The sequence below is a fragment of the Microcaecilia unicolor genome, chromosome 4 (assembly GCF_901765095.1).
Source record: "Microcaecilia unicolor chromosome 4, aMicUni1.1, whole genome shotgun sequence".
Taxonomy (NCBI): Eukaryota; Metazoa; Chordata; class Amphibia; order Gymnophiona; family Siphonopidae; genus Microcaecilia; species Microcaecilia unicolor.
Window position 1 is genome coordinate 93203334 of NC_044034.1, and position 13092 is coordinate 93216425.

General features: G+C 47.0%; 1 protein-coding gene across 2 annotated transcripts in view; it reads right to left on the minus strand.

Annotated features, from left to right (window-relative positions):
- The window catches only part of FNDC3A (fibronectin type III domain containing 3A), a 379001-nt gene that overhangs the window by 125955 nt on the left and 239954 nt on the right, over nucleotides 1-13092 (minus strand). For both annotated transcript variants that reach the window (XM_030200475.1, XM_030200477.1), the window contains one exon: nucleotides 9587-9673. In XM_030200475.1, coding sequence (XP_030056335.1) covers nucleotides 9587-9673 — 87 coding nt within the window. The remainder of the gene's footprint in view (nucleotides 1-9586; nucleotides 9674-13092) is intronic.

Here is a 13092-nt window from a genome sequence, read left to right on the forward strand (position 1 = left end):
GCTCTGTATCTGACATTTCAAGCAAAGCTGAAACATCAAGTGGTTGATCATTTTGAATATTATTCCTTTGTTGATTGTCCAAAACCCTCACAGGAATATAAAAGACCTGTGAAAAGGGTGGTATATCTTTGTCTTCTGTTTCTAATATTTCTTTAAAGTAATTTTTCAACATTTCTCTAGGTGAAATTAATAAAACGGAGATTATTACTTCTCTAGGTGTTCTCCAACATTTCCGATTTTCTCCTCAAATTGATCAAATCTTTAAGCATTGTTGTTTGCAAAGTCTGTGACTCTGAGGAGACTTTTTCCTGTTTCACCATGTCTTCTTTAACAGCTTTCACCTCATTTTCTATTTTTTTAAATTTCCCAACTAGCATCACAACTTCATTGGATATTTTTCTCATTTGGGGGCATAAAGTCTTCCCCATTTCTGCAATTAACAGCCACAGATTATCTAAAGTCACTTCTTGTGGTTTTTGAAAAAGTTTTGCAAATGCTAAAGTCTCACTCTCTTCCTGTGAAACATGTCTCTCACTTCCCAACGTCTCTCTCGTCTCCTCCTACATGTGGGATATCAGGGAGCTAGTTGTAAAAACTCCTATCTTCTCTGTTACGGCTGCAACTGCTTCCCGTCTATGCCCGCCCTGAGGCACTTCGGTATTCAGGGCTGAGGACGCTGCCAATGGAGAGCTGCTTCCCACAGGCTGTGGGGGAGGGGCCCTTCCGTCGGGGCTCAGGGAGACTTCCAGTTCACGGTTCAGCCCTAGGTCTCCTGTCCCGGAGTGAACCAGCGAACCGCTCACCGACGTAACTGCCGAAACTTGAGCTCGTTGAAGGTAAGAATCAATCAAACCTATAACTTTAGTTTAAAGCGAAAACCACAGGAGCTCAGAAAAACACATCTGACTCAGTCAGTGGCCATCTTGGACTCAGGTACTACAAGTGGTTATGAGTCAAACTTTAGTCAGACTTTCCACTGCCAGCTGCTCCCTCCAAGATCACAGTCTAAACAAGTCTTACCACAGATAAGAAAGGCTCAGGACTGATATTCTGTCCCATGCCCTCCAGCAAACCGTTTTTTCTTCTGCCCCCCCCCCCCCCTTTTTAAGGTGATTGTGCTGGAAAAAGGAGAGCTCCACAGGAAATAGGCAAGGTGAAGGGCGGGAAAAAGTAAATTCATGGGGCATCGGAGGCAGGAATCTGAAGACCTCCAGATATAACTCCGCAGGTTCAACCCATCCGCAAATCTCAACTGGGGATCAGTTGACCAACTGAACAAGGAGCAAATCACTCAGAACCAGAGGTTGAAGTGTGTCCATCCACTGGAGACAGAAAATACTGAGAAGAGAGAGATCTCCACCTGCTGGTTGATAGACACAACTATCCCACACATTCTGGAATAATGGGAAGCTACGTAATGATAAGATCAGTATTCTGTACATTTAAATACACAGTTGGCATGTAAATGTAAGCAACTTGTTATAGAACTGCCCTTCACAAAATCAATAAGAAAGAATAGCCATACTGGGTCATACCAATGGTCCATCTAGCCCAGCATCCTACTTCCAACAGTGGTCAATCCAGGTCATAAGTACCTGGCAGAACTCAATTAATAGCAACATTCCATGCTACCAATCCTAGGGCTAGCAATGACTTCCCCCATGTCCATCTCAATAACAGACTATGGATTTCTCCTCCATGAACTTGTCCAAATCTTTTTAAAACCTGCTGTTACCACAATATCTGGTATCAACTCCCAGAGCATAACTATTCTTTGAGTGAAAAAATATTTCCTCCTATTTGTTTTAAAAGTATTTCCATATAATTTCATTGAGTGTCCCCTGGGTCTCTGTACTTTTTGAAAGCGCAAAAATAATTGATTCACTTTTACTCAGTCTATACCACTTAGGATTTATAGACCTCAATCATATCCCCCCTCAGCTGTCTCTTTTCCGAGCTGAAGAGCCCTAACCTCTTTAGCCTTTTATTATATGGGAGGAGTTCCATTCCCTTTACCATTTTGGTTGCTCCTTGAACCTTTTCTAATTCTGCTATATCTTTTTTGAGATATAACAACCAGAACTAAATGCAATACTCTAAGTGAGGTCGCACCATTGAGTGATACAGAGGCATTATAACATTCTTGGTCTTATTTTGCATTCCTTTCCTAATAATTCCTAGCATCCAGTTTGCTTTTTTTATCTGCCGCCACATACTGGGCAGACTTCAGCGTATTGTCTACAATGACACCTAGATCTTTTTCTTGAGTGCTGACTCCTAAGTTGGACCATAGAATCAGGTAACTGCCCAGTCTTCCAGTTTTGTAAGGTTTTCCTGCAATTTTTCACAATCCACATGTGTTTTGAGAACTTTAAATAGTTTTGTATCATATGTAAATTTAATTATCTCACTTGTCATTCTGATTCCCAGATCATTTATAAATATGTTAAATAGCACCGGTCCCAGTGGCACTCCTCTATTCACCCTACTCTATTAAGAAAAATGGCCATTTAACCCTATTCTGTGTTTCTCTCCAATAACCAGTAACCAATAAACTACAGAAGAACATTGCCTCCTATCCCATGACTTTTTAATTGTCTCAGGAGTCTGATACTTTACAGCAAGCTACCTGACAAATTTAGCATGCTGTTTACTATGATGAGATGCAGATTGTGGCTACGCTGAACAGGCACACTAAATCATGTCTGCCCATACACTGCATTCAATTAAACCACTATTCTAACCTGAAGACAATGGATTCATCACTTTGTTAGACATTCGAATCTTCCCTCTCTTCATGCAAAGGGTCAAAATCTGATAATCTGAAAACAATGGGTTAGTTCAAAGGATGTAGGTAAACTGATCTCTTGCTGTTACCAACTTACTAGTTCAACTACTACTACTTATTTCTATAGCGCTACTAGATGTATGCAGCGCTGTACACTTGAACATGAAGAGACAGTCCCTGCTCAACAGAGTTTACAATCTAATTAGGACAGAACAAACAAGAGATAAGGGAATATTAAAGTGAGGATGATAAAAAGCAAATGCTACATACCTGTAGAAGGTATTCTCCGAGGACAGCAGGCTGATTGTTCTCACTGATGGGTGACGTCCACGGCAGCCCCTCCAATCGGAAACTTCACTAGCAAAGGCCTTTGCTAGTCCTTGTGCGCCGATGCGCACCGCGCATGCGCGGCCGTCTTCCCGCCCGAACCAGCTCGTGTTCGTCAGTCCCATATGTAGCAAGACAAAGACAAGGGAAGACACAACTCCAAAGGGGAGGCGGGCGGGTTTGTGAGAACAATCAGCCTGCTGTCCTCGGAGAATACCTTCTACAGGTATGTAGCATTCGCTTTCTCCGAGGACAAGCAGGCTGCTTGTTCTCAATGATGGGGTATCCCTAGCCCCCAGGCTCACTCAAAACAACAAACATGGTCAATTGGGCCTCGCAACGGCGAGGACATAACTGAGATTGACCTAACAACTTATCCAACTAACTGAGAGTGTAGCCTGGAACAGAATAAACATGGGCCTAGGGGGGTGGAGTTGGATTCTAAACCCCGGACAGATTCTGAAGCACTGACTGCCCGAACCGACTGTCGCGTCGGGTATCCTGCTGCAGGCAGTAATGAGATGTGAATGTGTGGACAGATGACCATGTCGCAGCTTTGCAAATCTCTTCAATAGAGGCTGACTTCAAGTGGGCCACCGACGCTGCCATGGCTCTAACATTATGAGCCGTGACATGACCCTCAAGAGCCAGCCCAGCCTGGGCGTAAGTGAAGAAAATGCAATCTGCTAGCCAATTGGATATGGTGCGTTTCCTCACAGCCACTCCCCTCCTGTTGGGATCTAAAGAAACAAACAATTGGCCGGACTGTCTGTTGGGCTGTGTCCGCTCCAGATAGAAGGCCAATGCTCTCTTGCAGTCCAATGTGTGCAGCTGACGTTCAGCAGGGCAGGAATGAGGACGGGGAAAGAATGTTGGCAAGACAATTGACTGGTTCAGATGGAACTCCGACACAACCTTTGGCAAGAACTTAGGGTGAGTACGGAGGACTACTCTGTTATGATGAAATTTAGTGTAAGGGGCCTGGGCTACCAGGGCCTGAAGCTCACTGACTCTACGAGCTGAAGTAACTGCCACCAAGAAAATGACCTTCCAGGTCAAGTACTTCAGATGGCAGGAGTTCAGTGGCTCAAAAGGAGGTTTCATCAGCTGGGTGAGAACGACATTGAGATCCCATGACACTGTAGGAGGTTTGACGGGGGGCTTTGACAAAAGCAAACCTCTCATGAAGCGAACAACTAAAGGCTATCCTGAGATCGGCTTACCTTCCACACGGTAATGGTATGCACTGATTGCGCTAAGGTGAACCCTTACAGAGTTGGTCATGAGACCAGACTCAGACAAGTGCAGAAGGTATTCAAGCAGGGTCTGTGTAGGACAAGAGCGAGGATATAGGGCCTTGCTGTCAAACCAGACGGCAAACTTCCTCCATAGAAAGAAGTAACTCCTCTTAGTAGAATCTTTCCTGGAAGCAAGCAAAATGCGGGAGACACCCTCTGACAGACCCAAAGAGGCAAAGTCTATGCTCTCAACATCCAGGCCGTGAGAGCTAGAGACTGGAGGTTGGGATGCAGAAGCGCCCCTTCGTCCTGTGTGATGAGGGTCGGAAAACACTCCAATCTCCACGGTTCTTCGGAGGACAACTCCAGAAGAAGAGGGAACCAGATCTGACGCGGCCAAAAAGGAGCAATCAGAATCATGGTGCCTCGGTCTTGCTTGAGTTTCAACAAAGTCTTCCCGACCAGAGGTATGGGAGGATAAGCATACACCAGACCTTCCCCCCAGTCCAGGAGGAAGGCATCCGATGCCAGTCTGCCGGGGGCCTGAAGTGTGGAACAGAACTGAGGGACCTTGTGGTTGGCTCGAGATGCAAAGAGATCTACCAAGGGGGTGCCCCACACCCCCGGGAATTGAGTGACCACTCGTGAGGTTGCATAATCCTGCTCAACCTGTCGGCCTGACTGTTGTTTACGCCTACCAGATATGTGGCTTGGAGCACCATGCCGTGACGGCGAGCCCAGAGCCACATGCTGACGGCTTCCTGACACAGGGGGCGAGATCCGGTGCCCCCCTGCTTGTTGATGTAATACATGGCAACCTGGTTGTCTGTCTGAATTTGGATAATTTGGTGGGACAGCCGATCTCTGAAAGCCTTCAGAGCGTTCCAGACCGCTCGTACCTCCAGGAGATTGATCTGCAGATCGCGTTCCTGGAGGGACCAGCTTCCCTGGGTGTGAAGCCCATCGACATGAGCCCCCCAGGAGAGATGCATCCGTGGTCAGCACTTTTTGTGGCTGAGGAATTTGGAAGGGGCATCCCAGAGTCAAATTGGACCAAATCGTCCACCAATACAGGGATTTGAGAAAACTCGTGGACAGGTGGATCACGTCTTCTAGATCCCCAGCAGCCTGAAACCACTGGGAAGCTAGGGTCCATTGAGCAGATCGCATGTGAATGCGGGCCATGGGAGTCACATGAACTGTGGAGGCCATGTGGCCCAACAATCTCAACATCTGCCGAGCTGTGATCTGCTGGGACGCTCGCACCCGCGAGACGAGGGACAACAAGTTGTTGGCTCTCGTCTCTGGGAGATAGGCACGAGCCGTCCGAGAATCCAGCAGAGCTCCTATGAATTCGAGTCTCTGTACTGGGAGAAGATGGGACTTTGGATAATTTATCACAAACCCCAGTAGCTCCAGAAGGCGAATAGTCATCTGCATGGACTGTAGAGCTCCTGCCTCGGATGTGTTCTTCACCAGCCAATCGTCGAGATAGGGGAACACGTGTACTCCCAGCCTGCGAAGCGCCGCTGCTACTACAGCCAAGCACTTCGTGAACACTCTGGGCGCAGAGGCGAGCCCAAAGGGTAGCACACAGTACTGGAAGTGATGTGTGCCCAGCTGAAATCGCAGATACTGTCTGTGAGCTGGCAGTATCAGGATGTGCGTGTAGGTGTCCTTCAAGTCCAGAGAGCATAGCCAATCGTTTTCCTGAATCATGGGGAGAAGGGTGCCCAGGGAAAGCATCCTGAACTTTTCCTTGACCAGATATTTGTTCAGGGCCCTTAGGTCTAGGATGGGATGCATCCCCCCTGTTTTCTTTTCCACAAGGAAGTACCTGGAATAGAATCCCAGCCCTTCTTGCCCGGATGGCACGGGCTCGACCGCATTGGCGCTGAGAAGGGTGGAGAGTTCCTCTGCAAGTACCTGCTTGTGCTGGAAGCTGTAAGACTGAGCTCCCGGTGGGCAATTTGGAGGTTTGGAGGCCAAATTGAGGGTGTATCCTTGCCGGACTATTTGGAGAACCCACTGGTCGGAGGTTATGAGAGGCCACCTTTGGTGAAAAACTTTCAACCTCCCCCCGACCGGCAGATCGCCCGGCACTGACACGTTGATGTCGGCTATGCTCTGCTGGAGCCAGTCAAAAGCTCGCCCCCTGCTTTTGCTGGGGAGCCGAGGGGCCTTGCTGAGGCGCACGCTGCTGACGAAAGCGAGCGCGCTGGGGCTTAGCCTGGGCCGCAGGCTGTCGAGAAGGAGGATTGTACCTACGCTTACCAGAAGAGTAGGGAACAGTCTTCCTTCCCCCATAAAAAACGCCTACCTGTGGAGGTAGAAGCTGAAGGCTGCCGGCGGGAGAACTTGTCGAAAGCGGTATCCCGCTGGTGGAGCTGCTCTACCACCTGTTCAACTTTCTCTCCAAAAATATTGTCCGCACGGCAAGGCGAGTCCGCAATCCGCTGCTGGATCCTATTCTCCAGGTCGGAGGCACGCAGCCATGAGAGTCTGCGCATCACCACACCTTGAGCAGCGGCCCTGGACGCAACATCAAAGGTATCATTTACCCCTCTGGCCAGGAATTTTCTGCACGCCTTCAGCTGCCTGACCACCTCCTGAAATGGCTTGGCTTGCTCAGGAGCGAGCTTGTCCACCAAGCCCGCCAACTGCCGCACATTGTTCCGCATGTGTATGCTCGTGTAGAGCTGGTAAGACTGGATTTTGGCCACGAGCATAGAAGAATGGTAGGCCTTCCTCCCAAAGGAGTCTAAGGTTCTAGAGTCTTTGCCCGGGGGCGCCGAAGCATGCTCCCTAGAACTCTTAGCCTTCTTTAGGGCCAGATCCACAACACCAGAGTTGTGAGGCAACTGAGTGCGCATCAGCTCTGGGTCCCCATGGATCCGGTACTGGGACTCGGTCTTCTTGGGAATGTGGGGATTACTTAGAGGCTTGGTCCAGTTCGCCAGCAGTGTCTTTTTTAGGACATGATGCATGGGTACTGTGGACGCTTCCTTAGGTGGAGAAGGATAGTCCAGGAGCTCAAACATTTCAGCCCTGGGCTCGTCCTCCACAACCACCGGGAAGGGGATGGCCGTAGACATCTCCCGGACAAAGGCCGCAAAAGACAGACTCTCGGGAGGAGAAAGCTGCATTTCAGGGGAGGGAGTGGGATCCGAAGGAAGGCCATCAGACTCCTCGTCAGAGAAATATCTGATGTCCTCCTCCTCCTCCCACGAGGCCTCACCATCGGTATCAGACACAAGTTCATGAACCTGTGTCTGAAGCCGTGCCCGGCTCGACTGCGTGGAAACACGGCTACGGTGTGAGCGTTGAGAGGTAGACTCCCTCGCCAACACCGGCGAAGCTCCCTCCGCCGACGTCGTCGGGGAGCCTTCCTGGGAGGCGACCGCAGTTGGTACCGCAAGCGGCACCGATGTCGGAGACCTCACCCCAGGCAAGGGGCCAGCCGGCGCCTCACTCGACGGTACTGGAGGCGCAAGCACCCCCGGTACCGGAGGGGAAGGGCGCAACAGCTCTCCCAGGATCTCTGGAAGAACGGCCCGGAGACTCTCGTGCAGGGCGGCTGTGGAGAAAGACATAGAAGCCGATGCAGGCGTCGAGGTCAGAGTCTGTTCCGGGCGTGGAGGCTGTTCCGGGCTGTCCAAGGTGGAGCGCATCGACACCTCCTGAACAGAGGGTGAGCGGTCCTCCCGGTGCCGATGCCTACTGGGTGCCGACTCCCTCGGCGAGCCAGAGCTCCCGGTACCGATGCGGGAAGGAGACCGGTGTCGATGCTTCTTTGACTTTTTCAAACGAAGCATGTCACCGGAACTTCCCGGTACCGACGAGGAGGATGTAGAATCCAGCCGTCGCTTCCTCGGGGCCGAGGTCGAAGAAGGTTGGTCTCGGGGGGGGGCTGTACCGCAGGAGCCCTCAGGGTAGGGGGAGACCCACCCGAAGGCTCACCGCCACCAGCAGGGGAATGGACAGCCCTCACCTGCACTCCGGTCGAAGCACCACCGTCCAACGACATCAGCACTAGTGGAGGTCCCGGTACCACCGACGCAGCCTTCCGATGTCTCGGTACCGACGATGCAGAGGGTCGATGCCTCGATGCAGTCGACACAGTCGATGCCGAGGTCGGAGGGCTTGACGCTGATGACGTTGATGCACTCGATACTCCCGGTGCTGTTGCCGACGAAGAGCCCGAGAACAACACGTTCCACTGGGCCAATCTCGCTACCTGAGTCCTTTTCTGTAAAAGGGCGCAAAGACTACAGGCCTGCGGGCGGTGCCCAGCCCCCAGACACTGAAGACACGACGCGTGCCTATCGGTGAGCGAGATTACCCGGGCGCACTGGGTGCACTTCTTGAAGCCGCTGGGAGACTTCGATGACATGGGCGGAAAAATCACGCCGGCGAAATCAAAACTCGTAATTGCGGTAAAGGCACCAAAAAAAAGGGAGAGAAAAAACTCGAACCGAGGCCTCAAAAGGGCCTACCCCGAAAACGAAAGTAAACTTAACGGGGCAAAAAACTGGAAATACGGGAAGGGGAAAAAGACCGAAAAGGTCTTTCTCCGAAATTCCCTTTTTTTTTTTTTTTTACTTAGCGAAAAGCCAAAAGACGCGCGAGGGTCAACTTAAGGGGCGCGAACAGCGCAAACACGACCGTCCCGAGCGCGGACAAAAGAAGACTGACGAACACGAGCCGATTCGGGCGGGAAGACGGCCGCGCATGCGCGGTGCGCATCGGCGCGCGAGGACTAGCAAAGGCCTTTGCTAGTGAAGTTTCCGATTGGAGGGGCTGCCGTGGACGTCACCCATCAGTGAGAACAAGCAGCCTGCTTGTCCTCGGAGAATAAGGGTTCTGAACAAGTGAATAAGGGTTAGGAGTTAAATGCAGCATTGGTGCCAGAGCATTGCAGCTGCGAGGCTCCAAAGCTAGGCGGTGTTCAGCAACACAGGGAGTTGAAATCCACAGAAAGAGAGTCTGGGATGTGCTAATTACACACAATATTCAGAGGGGACCAGATCACAGCTCCAGGGAAAAGCCGCCATCGCTCTGATGCTGTCACCAGAAGTCAAAGAAAACTATTTTAAATTTAGTAATTAGTGTGCATATTTCTTCTTCTAAAAATTAGATACAATTATATGTTCGCATTGCATTACAAAGCTACTGTATCTATACAAAATTGCAAATTTAATGAATAAAATATGAAATGTAATGAAAATCTTACCCTAAACTTATACTTTGTATTTCGTCTAAGATTCTTCACTGTGTACATCAGATCATCCCCATCATATTTTGGCTTGAAACCATATCCCTACAGAACAAAAACAAAGAATTATGGTTAAAATTTACAGGATGGTGATTATTAATTTTCAAATTAATGATAATAAAACAATTCCACATTAAAAGTGACTCGACACAACGTTGTGGTTCGGCCAGATGGCCTACATCAAGGTCTTCAGGAGAGTTCAATACTTTAGGGACTCCTCATACCCAAGGGATTTCACCCTGCATCAGCTTCACTGGTAAATTCAATACTTTAGGGATCTCCCTTACCCAAGGATTTTCAGCCTGCAAATACTTTTGGGACTGGGAAAGAAAGCCAGCAGATCAATATCACAACAAAAAGATTTTATTGAAGATACCGTGTATGAACAAATCACCCGACACAGGCCGTGTTTCGCCCACCTAGGGCTGCATCAGGGGCTAATTTGAAACCTTCGTAAAGGGGCAAATATGGTGCATAAAAGTGAAGAAAAAACCAGCTCAAACGGGAATCCTGTAGTCTCTAGCGTACATAACTGCTCCTCTTGGGTGAAATCCCTTGGGTATGAGGAGTCCCTAAAGTACTGAACTCTCCTGAAGACTCCTGATATAGGCCATCTGGCCGAAACACAACGTTGTGTCGAGTCACTTTTAATGTGGAATTGTTTTATTATCATTAATTTGAAAATTATTAAACACTGTTTATTTTAAATTTCATTTTGGTTCCAGTTTTTGGATAGCCTGGTTCATATTCCCACCTTTTTTATTTTTATTTTACGCTCCGTGGGATCTACTGAGTTCTCCATGTATGTGGATTCTCTTCAAAATTTACAGGACAGCATCAACAGGGGGTCTTGAGCTGACATGATATACATTTCTTAAAGGAAAAGAATTATCTCTGTCAGCTCTGTGGATTGAATATTTCTTCACTAATATATCTGCTTCACTGGTACAGAGGAGTCATTTTTTTTAAAGAAACTGAACAAAGCACAAAACAGAAAAAAAAAAAAAAAGAGAAAAAGAAAATAGATATAGCATGTAATCCACCTCCTTGTTTGGGGATATAATTAAAATACAGGTCAGAAATCTAGTACTTTAATATAAGATTAAATGATTCTTTAATGGCAATACCAGCCCCTGCAGATAAGAACATAAGAATTGCCATACTGGGTCAGACCAAAGTTCATCTTGCCCAGTATCTTGTTTCCAACAGTGGACAATCTAAGTCACAAGTACTGGGCTTAAAGCCAAGCAGTGGCTTCCCCATGTCTGTCTCAATAGCAGATTATGGACTTTTCCTCCAGAAACTTGTACAAACCTTTTTTAAACCCAGATGTGCTAACTGCTGTTACCATATCCTCCGGCAACAAGCTCCAGAGCTTAAACATAAGTTGAGTGAAAAAATATTTCATAAGAACATAAGTACTGCCAAACTGGGACAGAACGAAGGTCCCATCAAGCCGAGTATCCTGCTTCCAACAGTGGCCAATCCAGGTCACAAGTACCTGGCAAGATCCTAAAACAGCACAAATACATTTTATGCTGCTTATCCTAGAAATAAGCAGTGGATTTTCCCCAAGTCCATTTTAATAATGGTTTATGGACTATTCCTTTAGGAAACCATCCAAACCTTTTTTTAAACCCTGCTAAGCTAAATGCTTTTACTACATTCTCTGGCAATGAATTCCATAGAAAAGTTTTCTCCGATTCGTTTTAAATTTACTACTTTGTAGCTTCATTGCGTGCCCTCTAGTACTAGTATTTTTGGAAATAGTAAACAAGCGATTCATGTCTACCCATTCCATTCCACTCATTATTTTATAGACTTATAGCATATCTTCCCTCAGCCGTCTTTTCTCTAAGCTGAAGAGCCCTTGCCGCTTTAGCATTTCTTCATAGGGAAGTCGTCCCATCCCCTTTATTGTTTTCGTTGCCCTTCTATGCACCTTTTCTAATTCCACTATATCTTTTTTAAGATGTGGTGACCAGAATAATGTTCTCATTTTTGTTTTCCATTCCTTTCCTAATACCTAACATTCTATTTGCTTTCTTATCCGCCAACGCACACGGAGAAGAGGGTTTCAACATATCATCAATGATGACAACTAGATCCTTTTCCTGGTCGGTGACTCCTAATGTGGAACCTTGCTTCACATAGCTATAGTTCGGGTTTCCTCTTTCCCATATGCACCACTTTCCACTAGCTCACATTAAACGTCATCTGCAATTGGATACCCAGTCTCCCAGTCTGGTGAGATTCTCTTGCAATTTTTCACAATCCTCTTGCGAATTAACAACTTTGAATAACTGTGTATCATCTGCACATTTAATCACCTCACTATTTATTCCCATATCTAGATCATTTATAAATAGGTTAAAAAGCAGCGGTCCCAGTACAGACATCTGTGGAACCCCATTATCAACCCTTCTCCATTGAGAATACTGCCTGTTTCATCCTACTCTATTTTCTATCTTTTAACCAGTTTTTAATCCACAATAGGACACTACCTCCTATTCCATGATTTTCCAATTTCCTCTAGAGTCTTTCATGAGGTACTTTGTAAAATACATTTTGAAAATCCAGATCCACAGTATCGGACGGCTCACCTTTATCCACCCTTTCAAAGAAATGTAGTAGATTGGTGATGCAAGATTTCCCTTGACTAAATCCATGTTGTTTTGTTTCATTAATCCATGCTTATGTGTATGCTCTGCAATTTTGTTCTTTATAATAGTTTCTACCACTTGGACTGGCACCGATGTCAGGCTCACCAGTCTGTAATTTCCTGCATCACCTTTGGAACCCTTTTAAAAAAATTGGCATTACATTGGCCAACCTCCAATCATCTGGTACCATGCTTGATTTTACACCTTCCAGGTTTACAGAGTTTGATTGTTTCTCTGACTCGTCAATACTGAATACCATTTCCTCCTATTTGTTTTAAAAGTAGTTCCATATAACTTCCTTGAGTGTCCCCTAGTCTTTGTACTTTTTGAAAGAGTAAAAACTCAATTCATTTCTACTCGTTCTACACCACTCAGGATTTTGTAGATCTCTATCATATCTCCCCCTCAGCCACCTCTTTTGCACGATAAAGAGCCCTAACCTCTTTAGCCTTTCCTCATATGAGACAAATTCCATCCCCTTTATTATTTTGATCCCTCTTCTTTGAACCCTTTCTAATTCCGCTATATCTTTTTTGAGATACAGAGACCAGAACTGTGCGCAATACTCAAAAGTGAGGTCGCACCATGAAGTAATACAGAGGCACTGTAGTATTTTTGGTCTTATTTACCATCCCTTTCCTAATAATTCCTAGCATCCTGTTTGCTTTTTTGGCTGCCAGCGCACACTGAGCAGAAGATTTCAGCATATCATCTACAATGACATCTAGATCTTTTTTTTGGGTGCTGACCAACAAGGTGGACCCTAGCATCAGGTAACTATGATTTGGGTTATTCTTCTCA